The sequence below is a fragment of the Daucus carota genome, chromosome 1, assembly GCF_001625215.2.
Source record: "Daucus carota subsp. sativus chromosome 1, DH1 v3.0, whole genome shotgun sequence".
NCBI classification, from domain to species: domain Eukaryota; kingdom Viridiplantae; phylum Streptophyta; class Magnoliopsida; order Apiales; family Apiaceae; genus Daucus; species Daucus carota.
Window position 1 is genome coordinate 43,219,781 of NC_030381.2, and position 13,758 is coordinate 43,233,538.

General features: G+C 36.0%; 3 protein-coding genes across 3 annotated transcripts; 1 reads left to right on the forward strand and 2 right to left on the reverse strand.

The window, feature by feature from the left end:
* Positions 1-209: 209 nt before the first annotated feature.
* On the reverse strand, positions 210-3,905 carry LOC108205123 (SUN domain-containing protein 1). Its single transcript, XM_017374926.2, has 2 exons — positions 2,687-3,905; positions 210-798 (listed from the first exon to the last, which is right to left on the reverse strand). Exons 1-2 carry the CDS (start codon positions 3,716-3,718, stop codon positions 490-492), a joined length of 1,341 nt encoding a protein of 446 aa, XP_017230415.1. The 5' UTR covers positions 3,719-3,905; the 3' UTR covers positions 210-489.
* A 4,192-nt stretch (positions 3,906-8,097) lies between these two features.
* Positions 8,098-9,622, reverse strand: LOC108223025 (cytochrome P450 CYP82D47). Its single transcript, XM_017397071.2, has 2 exons — positions 9,042-9,622; positions 8,098-8,727 (listed from the first exon to the last, which is right to left on the reverse strand). Exons 1-2 carry the CDS (start codon positions 9,612-9,614, stop codon positions 8,113-8,115), a joined length of 1,188 nt encoding a protein of 395 aa, XP_017252560.2. The 5' UTR covers positions 9,615-9,622; the 3' UTR covers positions 8,098-8,112.
* A 42-nt stretch (positions 9,623-9,664) lies between these two features.
* Positions 9,665-11,419, forward strand: LOC108223034 (cytochrome P450 CYP82D47). The gene is given in 2 exon segments (XM_064086630.1): positions 9,665-10,306; positions 10,621-11,419. Coding segments are annotated over 2 exon segments (1,254 nt in total). The 3' UTR covers positions 11,233-11,419.
* The last annotated feature ends 2,339 nt before the right edge of the window (positions 11,420-13,758 follow it).

Here is a 13,758-nt window from a genome sequence, read left to right on the forward strand (position 1 = left end):
AAAATGCTTTAAAATCCCAATCCAATACACCTCTGTTAAAATATTTAGCCCGATCATTATTTTACTAGTTCTTCTATTTCTCAGTAATTTTTAGAAATTCTTGGAAAAACCATTGGGAGGAAATTATTTGTTACAAAACGTGACGGTTTTACCATTTTGTAAAACAAAGTGGGACGAAGACATTGCCTGGTTGTTTTACAAATTCTAGCTGTAAATTAAAACATTGATTTATATCCAGAGAGCAGTGCAAGCACCGCAAACAGTGCCACAAGTACACAAAAATTACTGCAACTTCGCAACAAAATGTAGTACTACTTTACAGTTGTAAATAGTCTGGAACTTACGATTGCATGGAAGAAACAACAAATGAATACAAACTGAACTTTAAGCTTGGTGTCTCAACAGTTAAGCCTCCCAAGATGAAACTAGAAGATAAAAAAGAAGAGAGATAGGGAGAACAGGCAAGGGTCTAAAACGAGGAAATCAACCTCAAGACTGAATTGCTAGAGGGACAATGGAATCAGGTTCATGGCCATGCACCCTAAAACGATATATGCATGTATGTGAAGCACTTCCATGGTTTGATGTGAAGTCGAGCCTTATCATGTCAATCACGCCAACGCCTGAGGAGTCTGATATACCAAAAGTCTGAGCATTGCTCTTCTCAAGGTCATAGGTAAATTCGGCCAGGGAAAACATTTTCTCAGCATTACGTGTTAGATCAGTAGTTTCTTGTCCTTTGAACCATCCAGACACTCTACAGTCCTTGGGAGCACTGGACCTATCGTAAGCAACACTCTGTTCAATAAATGACCAAATGTATATTGGTTAGAAGACATGTATAGCAGTCTGTAACAGGAGAAAATAAAAATCCTTTACACATTATTGCAGCAACATTATTGCAGCAACATCATGTGTGCTCTAACTCTATATAATATCACAACTGATGCTAAAGTCATGGATTGACGATATGTCATTCTTTTTGATTAAACACCTCAAACGTTCAAGGGGACAGCATTCCAAAAGAACTAATTAGTAATTTAGTATATGGAACCTGTCAAAAGATGACAGAAATCTCTGCCAATATTTCTCAATCCAAGGGTTATTAACTATATGTGTAAACACACATATATAGATATGAGTCTATGACTGCAATAATAGGTCTGATTTATTGGATAATCATATAAAAATTCTCCACTACAACTAAGATGCAGCAGTCAGTAATAAGTAATAACACAGGCTTCAATTACAATGCTTTCAAAATTTTCTGAAGAGTTAAAACAAATGACTGAGTCTTGCCCAATGAGCTCATCAAACTGATGTCCTAATTTATATGGCACGAGTTCCTATGGTAAACAATAGACTGAGAGCAGCCACTTGTCCTCAATATCATACTGTGAGGAATGAGAATATGCACAGAAGAATGTTAATAGTGTAACTCTCTCCTCTCGCTTTAGGTAACTAAAAGTGAGTAGTATATCGGAGACTGCAGGATCTAAAAACAAAAAATCTCCAAACATTAAATGAAGGGACTTAGACCATAAGGGTGAATTTGTTGTACAAAGAACCGAACTCGTACAGACCATACTTAGTACAAGCAGTATCCCCTCTTCACTTGGCCAGCTGTTCGACAAACCTTTTTGGAAAGAAATGAAAGTTAAAGAATTTATTTCCACTGCTTGTTTCTCAATTAGTTTTTTGGAAGAGAAGGACAAGAAAGCTGAAGAATAGGAAAAGAGTAATTTGTATATTTGTCTCCCAAATCCTCCCGCTTTCAAAAAGATTTGGAGAAAAAAATTTCTCATTTTCAATTTATCTTATCCAAGATTCGAGAGCACAGTGTAAGGCATTCACTGGCAGCAAATGAAAATTGAGTAATCACATAAGCAAACTGCAGCATGATATGTCCGATGCCAGATACCACACTCAGACTTTAAGGAAATCAGCCACTGATGAGAAGATAGATCGAGTAGTTTCATATTTTGTTATATGCAGCCTACAGCAATGTGAGCAACATATAAGAACTCCACGTCTCCAAAGGTCTGCACACATATAGATGTTCCATGCATGTATTTCCATAGCAGGGGGGTTGGATACACTCACAAGGTTAGCCATTAAAATTGTCCACTGTCCAGTATGTATATATATTACTCATTATGTTTATTATCAGAAAATACTAGGGGCTTAATTCACTAAAGATTGATAACTTGTACAACTAATCAACGGATGACTGCAAAGAATTGAACCAAATGCAGATGAGCAAAGCCATCAATGAATCAGTTAATTGAGTGTTTAATATTAATCACAAAAAACTGTTAGAAATGATGTTGCAGGTGATTTGGCAAATATAAGACCTACTGTTTTAAAAAGTCATCAACAACCCAATCAGATGATTTTTCATTTCAAGTATAATCAGATTACTTCAAACAGCAGACCAAAAGTTTATGTTCTCTTAATACAGTAGAGGTATCATTAAACTTCAAATATAATCACTTAGTAAGAGAAACCAAACTTCAAGATGCTGTCATATATGGACTTCCTACTATATATACTGGAACGACAGAAGTCTTCAACCAAGTACAGTCAGTATGATGCTATGTTACAGAATCACAAGTAGCCACAAAAAACCAAACACAGTGCACATACATATAGCAAGAAAGTAATAGAGATACAGAGTAAAACTTACCTTGGCAACATGTTCTAACGTAATTGCCTCGGGAACAATAGCTGTCCTGAGCTTAATCTGCACAAAACCACTACTCCCTTTCAAAGCAAAACAATCACCTGGCTCGCCAAAACTAGGTCTCAACATCTTCCCCGAATTAGCATGAACCCCAGCTCTACCACTAATCCCTGGAAATGGAAACCCACCTTTAATCCCACCATACACCTCAGAATGCTTCACGACATATGCCCCACCAGATGCCAGTGCATAATCCACCCTCCCAAGCCCATCAGCAGCATGTTTCTCAATCTCCTTCCCAACCATTTCTCTTGCAACCGCCATAACCTCATCCAAACCCCCTTTGCCATCACTCCCAGCTCTCCCCTCAAACTCCTCCAACAACCTATCAAACTCCCCTTTCGACAACCACTCATTCCCATTCAAATACCTCTCCAAACTCCCCATCCTATCGCTCACCACATCGACTTTCCCCCCCAACTTCCCTAATTCACCTCCTAGCTCAACATTCTTGTCCTCAACCTCCTTAACCTTCCTATCCAAAACCTCAACTTGCAACTGCATACCCCTCAAACTCTTACTCACAAAAACCTGAATTTCCGAAATCTTCCCATCGACATTATCCGAAAACCCCCCACTCACAAACCCCACATCATCAACCACACTATTCAAATAAACCTTCCTAACCATCTGAACTAACCCCGCAAGCAAAAGCAAAAGCACCAAATTCTTAGTAAACACACTGACCACAGTTTGCCATTTGGGTTTCGATATCGATTTACGATGACTCCTATAAGGTTTCGAAGTAGTACCCGAATTGGGGGCAATTGATTTCTTCACTTGAACTACTGCTTCTCTTCTTGATCGTTCAATTGACTGGCTCGAGTCTCGAGTGGGGCCCGTTTCCACGCCGCCGGAGATCGGAGAAGCGTCGGTGCCGAGCAAATCTAAGCCGGATTTCATGTCGGTAGTGACGATCGGACGACGTCGCGAGGTGGTGGGATTTGCGGTAATTGAAACTGTCGATGCAGACATCGGATTAATAAGCTATATATATGTGTGTGTGTCTGTTTGTATGTACAAGATTTGGGGAAAGTGAGTGAGAGTTTAATGGAGATTTCTGTTAATTTGAATGTGGAAATGGAATGTTAAGCGAAATTTTGCAATTTGGACCCGATCCGACTCTACCCTGCCGCATTCGGGCTTACCCTCAATTCGGGTCAAGGATTTAAAAATGAAAATTTTATGTTCTTTTTCTCCCACTCTCTCTCAAAAGTCAAAACCCTAGCCTCCATCACATATTTTTGAAGGGGCTTCCATCGGTTTCCACCGGTGGAAAGCCCCGATTTCTTTTCTTCTACTTTCTTATTTTGAAATCTTATTTTCTATTCAATAAGTTCCCAATTTATTTGGGTTTTGTTAGTCTCTCCTTCTTGTGAGAGTTGGTTTGTTTTGTTTTGGTGTGTTTTTATGTTTTTCATGACCGAGGTTATAGATCGGCATGATTTTCATGGGTTTGATTCAGGTTTGAAGGTTATTATGGGATCGCATCTATGGTCGATTGTTCAGAACATTCAGGTGAAACCCAATCAGATGGAAACAAGTGTGTATATTCAAATCATCTTCAAATCGCTTAGTTGCCTCTTCAAGAAGAAAGGATTCAACAGCGATATTATTCGGCGTCTGTCCAATTTCGATTATATTTGTAGATGCCGTATGGCTTTTAATTAATGAATTGATGAATTGATTCCTTTTTATCAAAAAAAAAAAAAAAATGAAAATTTTATACTTGGACGTGGCAAAATCAAAACTAAATACCGGGGTCTGTCAAAAAAAAAAAAATTAAATACGGGAGGTTTTGGTTTGGATATTTTTGGATTGACCTGAAATTCACCTAAAATATCTGATCCTGACTCCGACTTAAAATTAATCAAATTAATATATATAATATTAAACGTCATGAGTATATATTATATAAATAATTATATGTTATATTATTTTTTAATTATTCATTATTTAATTTAATAAATATTTTATTCTATGATAATACAAAAATAGTACAAGTTGATGGAGGAATTTGGTTATCAATAAAAATGAGATTCGTAGTTAGAATTAAGATTTATAACAATGGTTTATTTGTCGGGTTGTAGTCATTGATTTCAAACACATCAACAACTTAATATACTACTCTTTCTCAAAAAACTTAATATATTACTCTTATATTTATATTTTTTCGACGGCTATACATGTATATTATTCATCCTAATCTGGTATTGTAATATACTGGTCAAATAATCTTCTTCTCTCAAACGTGATATGAAATTGGTGTGATAATTTATAATTTAGATTTTGAAGTGAGATGAAATGAGGTTATCTTTAATCTATGATTCAAAATTTAAATAAATTTTAAAGATATCAGCGAGGAGTTGGTTGTTCTTTTTTTTTTTTTTTTTTGACAAAATGCAAATTTCATTCCATTAAATTAAAACAAGTCTAGTCGGGACAACTCCCCAACTAACAATGCAATCAGGTTGATGAACAATAAAACGAGCTAAACAAATAGCCGCATTGTTTCCAGACTGCTTAACAAACTGAATCCAAGGATTCTTGAAATTAAAAATGAATACAAAGGCTTCTCGAGTAATCCAGCCTACATCAATCCCGAAAATGGTAGCTTCACAATTGACCTTCACAATAGTTCCATGGCTGTTGCGGTGTTCAGACGACTCAGTTGTAAAAACTAAGCAATGAGGAACAAGGGTCCTCGAATAATGAACAACTATAATTTGTGAAAGGTGAGCACACGCGATCGCCACCGTTCCAAGCATACCCCAGCTATCTACATGCCGAAAGCCAGCTATAGACATGCCGAAAGTATTAATGATGCGATAAGCCAGATCTCCCAAAACTCCATCACAATCATTCTCATTGATAACACAAGACGACATATCAACGCAGAATCACCCAAGAATGGGGTACTAAATCAACACACGCCAAAAGGCGAGACGGGAAAACACAATCGGATCTTTGATTTCAAAAGATCTGATTTATTCAGAAAGCAATCAAGCCCAAACTCAAATCCGAAACAGATCCGAGAATAAAACTCGATTGGAATCTTCGAGGTTTAAGCAACACTCGATTTTATTGAAAAACAAAAAACTAGTAAATAGTGGAGAAGATGGGAGAGCGAAGATGATTTGGTGGATGAAGAGGATGAAGGTGAAGAATGGAGAAGTGACGGCTAGTTTTGGGAGTCGACTCTCAAAACCCTAATTGTTTGTTTAATCTACCCGAAACATAGCTTCAAAATATTTAAAATAATAGTACTGAGTTGGTTGTTCTTGTACCATGAAGAAAAAGAGAGTACAAACATCTGATATCTCAGACTTAATTTTCATGATCAACATTGTGGTAATATAACATAATTTAAGATTATATATTAGATAACTTTTCATAGTTATCCTATTAAGCTCCGGTACAAAATCATAACGTATTTGTTATCGTATTTTGAAGGATTAACGAGTAGTTAAGGTCCAAGTTAATACAAGGATGCTGTAAAGACTTCTCTATCTATTATCGGTCTTTCTAATGTGTGTGCCCAAGTGCACACAATAAACACTAAATTCTATAAAAATGGCCTATTTTGATTGGTGAAGTTGATATGAATGCAGGGGACATTATCATTTATTGTTCATCCACCAATTAAAATGAGCTATTTTTATTGGAGTTAGGAACTATTGTGTTGGCACACCATAGAGTATCCCATCTATTATAAGAAGTATATTACTTAAATTAGAACAAACGTTGAATCCGGGCAGGATCTCAAAAACTAGAACGGAAATGAGCAGATGCACTACAGATAGCGTTATAATGAATCAAGATCAAATTTCGTTGCCATACACTGTTTATACCTATTTACTCCCTCCGTCCCACCAGATTCTTTACAGTTTCCTTTTTGGGATGTCCCATCCAATTCTTTACATTTCAAAACTTACCAAAAATAGTCAATGGAACCCACCACTTCCCAATTTTTCCTTCCTTTTCACACTACTTTTACTCCCTTTCACACTACTTTTACTCCATTATGTCCCTTTTATACATTAAAAATTAGTGGGTCCTACCACTTCAACCACTTTTCTTTCTCTTTTCAACTACTTTATACATATTTCTTAACCTCCGTGCCCAAACCAAACGTAAAGAATTGGCTGGGACGGAGGGAGTATTATTTTTCAGCACTTCATTTACTTTTCTACAAGTAACGAATTTTAAAATTAAAAACACCACACTCCAAATTTGAAATTAATAGATTAAATAGAGATAAAATTGGAGGGTTGTAAATAAAAGTGGGAGAAGTAAATATTATATAAAAAAAACGATAAGTTAAGAGCATCTCTAATAACTCTTTAAATGAGCTCTTAAACTTTAAAGTTAAAGACGTGAAAAATTTGTGCTCCAATGACCTAGTTACCCTTCAAAATTTTAAAAAGTCTTTTCTTTCTTCACTCTTTTAAAGAGTATTTAGGTACTTTTAGCTTATTATCATTAAATATCATATTCATTTCCCTCCAATTCTATTTATATCTCTCTGAATTGTATCTCCAGCTTTTTTCTCAAATAATAATAAAATATAAATGAAAAGAAAGTATTAAGAATATTGTTGAAATTGTCATGATATTCAATGTATTAATTTGCTAGGAGTCATATATTATATTATTTTTTTACAGAATAATGTAGGAGTCCATTAATAGATGTTCTGAGAGCATCTATATATTTTTTTTTAAGATGGGAGAGAGAAAGAAGATAAGGTAATTTTTCAATATTAGTTTGTTAGGAGTCATATATTATATTATTTTTTTAAAAAATGATTTAATAGTCAATTGGAGATGTAAGAGCACCTAGACATTTTTTTAAAGGAAGGAGAGAGAAAGAAAAGAGTTTTAAACATTTTGATGCATCTTCTTAAATTTTAAATCAACCGTTTTTGAAAAAGATCGATCTGTTAATGTAAATTATAGAGACACCGTTTGTATGGGTTTTAAACATAAACTTTAAGCTACGAATTAAGTTTGGTCAATCTTCTTCGTGGATTTTCGATTGGAAATTACGCACACAATGCAAATGTGTGCAAAAGGATGATTTGAACTTGTTATCCTGGTCTCATGCATTACAAGAACCAAGAAGTTACTCATAAAACTAAAGATATGTAAATTTATTAATGCTGACAAGCAATACATATGGAAAAACGGGGATGGGCTTTTCATCATAAATTTAAGTGTAGTATTTTATTTATTGTGATATTCATGAACATATTTAGTGATGTGATATTTTCTCAGCAAAAGAACATGGGTCTGATTTATTACATTAACTCTAGTAGCACACACATAGAATAGTGTGATTATTCTTCTTCTAGTGCAAGAGTTTGTTGAACCTTATTTTTCTGCAGATGTGATTGGTTTTAGGAGAATCTTAAACTGGGGTATAGAATTTCTTAGTCCGACTGCCGCACTCTTGTCATCTGGTTCATCAGATGCTTTCTCCAACTCAAATCGGTGAATTATAGTTGCTAAAGCTATCTGCACAAGTCGAAGTCCAAAAAAGATCCCAGGACACCTCCTTCTTCCGCTCCCAAATGGCAGCAACTCATAGTGGTTGCCCATAACATCCACATTTTGATGGCTTGTCAAGAACCTCTCTGGTTGAAACTCATCAGGATTAGGCCATACTTGAGGATCACGGTGGATCTTTGACAGATTAGCAATTAACAGCGTATCCTTTGGGATATTGTAACCTCCAATCTCACAGTCTTCTACAGATTCACGGGGTGGTAGTAGTTGTGAAGATGGATGTAAACGCATAGATTCTTTGATAATGGCTTGCAAGTATACCAAGTTCTTTATGTCGGACTCTTCAACTTGTCTATTCCTCCCAACATGGTTGTTCAGTTCATCTCTAGCCTTCTGAAGCACATGGGGGTTACTGATAAGTAGAAATACCACCTGGCTTAAAGTCATTCTTGTTGAATCTGCCGCTCCTGAGATAAATGTCTGCATGTAAAACATTTAAGTATAAAATTGCACATAGATAGTAATAATCCTTACAAAGTTCTGTGTCACTCCTGTTTAGAAGCGTGCATTTCATTTCAAATAAAGTATTTCAAATTACATGATTTGAGCTGTCATTTCAAATTCCCACGTTTATACTAATATTTGAATGTTTTGGATTTCAAATGAAATCTAAATCCATATTCCCAAACATGTCATATATTTCAATTTAGAATTTCAAATGAAATTCAAGTTTCCATTTAGGTTTATAAATATATGAACGCTTCAGTTTGATTATAAACAAAGACAGAGCATACCAAGGAAGTTGCCTTAACAACAGTGTCAGGGTCAAAGCCTTCAAAATCTGGGGATGTAGCCTTATCCATTCTGGTGAGAATCATGTCCATGATATCATGTTGTTCATCTTTCGCTTTTCTTCTCAGTTTGTGCTCTCCCAAGCATTCAGTGAGTATACGGTCAGTTTCCTTTGCGGCCTCCTGCATTGCCTTCTCAGGACCTCCCCAGTCCAACCATCTTAAAAAAGAAACATAATCTCTCAAGTAAAAGCTGCCAACTTGTTCAGTAACGGTCCTTATGCGCTCTGAGAACTGAATTCCCTTTTTGTCGTTCCACTCATATCGTTTCCCCACAATGGTTCTCAGCACTATGTTCTGTGTCAAGCATCCCAACCATTGATTTATATCAATTTTCACCATATGGCTTTGAGAACCTCTATTTTTTAACCAAAAGTCGTAAATATCTCCCACGGATTCCTTTATTTCAGATATCCGAAGATGTTCAAACATCTCAATATGATGCACAGTCAGGAGCTCTCTTGTGATCTTGCGCATTTTTTGCCAGTAAGTTCCATATGGACCAACACCAAACATGGCATAGTTATAGGCCATTACTTCCGGTCCAATGCTTTTCAAAGGGGGCCATGGCCCCTTCTGGCCCCTATGTAGCTTCGTCCCTGATTGGACCGGAAGTAATGGCCTATAACTATGCTATGTTTGGTCTTGGTCCATATGGACCTTACTGGCAAAAAATGCGCAAGATCACAAGAGAGCTTCTAAGTGTGCATCATATTGAGATGTTTGAACATCTTCGGATATCTGAAATAAAGGAATCCGTGGGAGATATCTACGACTTTTGGTTAAAAAATAGAAGTTTTCAGAGCCATATGGTGAAAATTGATATCAATCAATGGTTGGGATGCTTGACACAGAACATAGTGCTGAGGACGATTGTGGGGAAACGATATGAGTGGAACGACAAAAATGGAATTCAGTTCTCAGAGCGCATAAGGACGGTTACTGGACAAGTTGGCAAATTTTACTTGAGAGATTATGTTTCTTTTTTAAGATGGTTGGACTGGGGAGGTCATGAGAAGGCAATGCAGGAGGCTGCAAAGGAAACTGACCGTATACTCACTGAATGGTTGGGAGAGCACAAACTGAGAAGAAAAGCGAAAGATGAACAACATGATATCATGGACATGATTCTCACCAGAATGGATGAGGCTACATCCCAAGATTTTGAAGGCTTTGACCCTGATACTGTTGTTAAGGCCACTTCCTTGGTATGCTCTGTCTTTTTTTATAATCAAACTGAACCGTTCATATATTTAAAAACCTAAACGGAAACCTGAATTTCATTTGAAATTCTAAATTGAAATATATAACCTGTTTGGGAATATGGATTTAGATTTCATTTGAAATCCAAAACATTCAAATATTAATATAAACCTGGGAATTTGAAATGACAGCTCAAATCCTGTAATTTGAAATACTTTATTTGAAATGAAATGCACGCTTCTAAACACGAGTGACGCAGAACTTTGGAAGGATTATTACTATCTATGCGCAATTTTATACTTAAATGTTTTACATGCAGACATTTATCTCAGGAGCGGCAGATTCAACAAGAATGACTTTAAGCCAGGTGGTATTTCTACTTATCAGTAACCCCCATGTGCTTCAGAAGGCTAGAGATGAACTGAACAACCATGTTGGGAGGAATAGACAAGTTGAAGAGTCCGACATAAAGAACTTGGTATACTTGCAAGCCATTATCAAAGAATCCATGCGTTTACATCCATCTTCACAACTACTACCACCCCGTGAATCTGTAGAAGACTGTGAGATTGGAGGTTACAATATCCCAAAGGATACGCTGTTAATTGCTAATCTGTCATAGATCCACCGTGATCCTCAAGTATGGCCTAATCCTGATGAGTTTCAACCAGAGAGGTTCTTGACTAGCCATCAAAATGTCGATGTCATGGGCAACCACTATGAGTTGCTGCCATTTGGGAGCGGAAGAAGAAGGTGTCCGGGGATCTTTTTTGGACTTCGACTTGTGCAGATAGCTTTAGCAACTTTAATTCACCGATTCGAGTTGGAGAAAGCATCTGATGATCCAGATGACAAGAGTGCAACAGGACTAACAAATTCTATACCACAATTTAAGATTCTCCTCAAACCAATCACATCTACAGAAAAATAAGGTTCAACAAACTCTTGCACTAGAAGAAGAATAATCACACAATTCTATGTGTGTGCTACTAGAGGTAATGTAATAAATCAGACCCATGTTCTTCTATATGTGTTGATAATAACAGAAACATATATTGCTCGTCAACATTGATAAATTTACAAATTTTTAGTTATGAATAACGCATTGGTTCTTGTAATGAGACCAGGATAGCAAGTTGAAATCATCTATTTGAATTGTGTGCGTAATTTCCAATCGAATCCACAAAGAAAATTGATTAGGGAAAATTCTTTTTCCTGCGCCAGATGAAATTAGTGCAAAATCAGTCCCTGCGACGTCAATATTACCGATATATCTTTCTGGAACAAAATTATAATTTGGCTCTTCAAAAAATGTAGAATCTCTTCCTATGGTCCTCACATTTACTAGAATCATGATCCCTTTGACAATATATGTTACACATATTTTCTATCTTCATAATTTACACGATGTTAGATTAAGATCATACTCGGTGAAGTGTTAAGATATCATCTAGAATTAAACTCGTTTTTTCGATAAATTGCGTATTTATCTATTCATATACCGTTCTCAGTTGGAAAAATTTAACGATTATGATAAAAAAGAATAACTAATTATTTCTATGTTTGATTATTATACTTAAACCTGATCTCGATATGAGAGAAGAAAAAAATTACTCAGTAAATTATAATTAGTGTCATGACTGTATCTGATAAATGATAGATCTTTGACAAGAATTAAAAGTTCATGTGACGTGTTATAACCAAAAATTTGAGAGATCAAATGAAAAATAGCCCCAAATCTCAAATATTTTTGAAGAAATGCCCAAAATAACAAAGTTGGGAAAAATGGTCTCAAGTATCAATTAGAGACGCTGATAGTCTAGCGTTTTCAATTTTGGGATGAAAACGTGAGATCGTATAGTGTTTTGCTTTTTAATCCCAGCAAAACGCTACACTGTGTAGCGTCTATCAAGGTTAACCTAATTAGACGCTACACGATGTAATGTTACAAAATGGTATTTGGGGGCCATTTTCCTGCATCCTGATATTTAGGGTATTAATGATGAATATACAGGTATTCAGTATCAACACCCTTGAAAATTTCAGTTAATCTTGTGGTTTTATTATATATATGTTGAAACTCTAAAATCTGCATGAAAATATCACATGATTTGTTATTCTATTAAAATAATATATTTCATTTTTCTGACAAAAAATGATTAAAAATGTCAATTTGAATTAACCAACACCGCAAGACATGTTCAAACATGACTTACCAAACTCAAAGACGCCCCAAAGTAGCATCATCCACCCGTTTGTGATATGGGAAATTTATGTGAAACTTTACTGGTTATTTGGCATCGTTACGCGTTTTTAGTTTGACATTGTTATCTGCTTTTTTTTTCCAGGAACAACCGAGGTGTCTTCTTCTTTTCCCTTTTTTGCCTAGTAAAACTTACTTTACGCGTCCTGAAGCAGCCCTTTTGATCTTCATAGCTCACATTTATTTGCGCTGGCAGAAGTTCGTATCTGATAAATGGGTTAAATGGCAGTTTGGTCATTCAACTGACTACGAACTTGCAATTGGGTCATCCAACTGAAAAAACTTTCAGTCAAATAACTAAACTCTTTAAAACTTTCAATTTGGTCACTTGCCGTTAGTGACGTTAAAAACTTGACGGAAAGATGAGTTGACGGGATGAGTTGTCCAAATCAATACAAGTGGCATGTACAGATCAATTATGTATTTTACCCGACCCATAACCCAATTATTTTTATATGAACTCTTTTCCTAATTAACAACATAGAAGAAACTAAAATTAATTAATATACTTCTACACCATCATCATCTTCACGCACCCAAATAGATGGCCTTGAATCTGTACAACCATCCTATGTAAAGTTATCTTATGGGTCTTAATCTATTGTACAAGTTCCTAGCTACAAATCGCTCAATCAACCATCGACAAAGCCTCCAAGAAGCTTGAGATCGTGAAGACCGATCCCATGGCCTTAAAAATCTCAGTGAAAGAATCGACAAAGACTTGTATGTTGCAAGAGAATAGAAGTACGGTGCTTGATGAGAGTAAGATTGAAGAGATTTTGAGGGTGTATTTGGGAAGAGTGGGGATGATGGGTGGGGAAGAAGGGGGTTTCGGAGTTAAGAATTAGGGAGAATATGAACGTGAAAAGTGGGGATGTTATGGTTGGGGATGCTTCCCAGGGATTTGAGGGATTTGTGGATATTGTTTTTGAGTATATTATTTCTTGGAAATTGATGATATATGGTTTGGGTCATTGTGATTGGGATAGCAAGGTTGTAAATGAGATGTGGTTTTGGTTCGGATGTGACGACAATGGTTATCAATTTACCAATTTCTACGCATTTAGGTGATGATGGCGGTGCTGGGGAATAGATTCATTCCTATACATGCAACGTGTTTGATGAAAAGTTTAAAAGAGAGGTGATTGTTTAGATATTGATGGTTTATGGGTTTTGTCACCTGATTTAATGGCG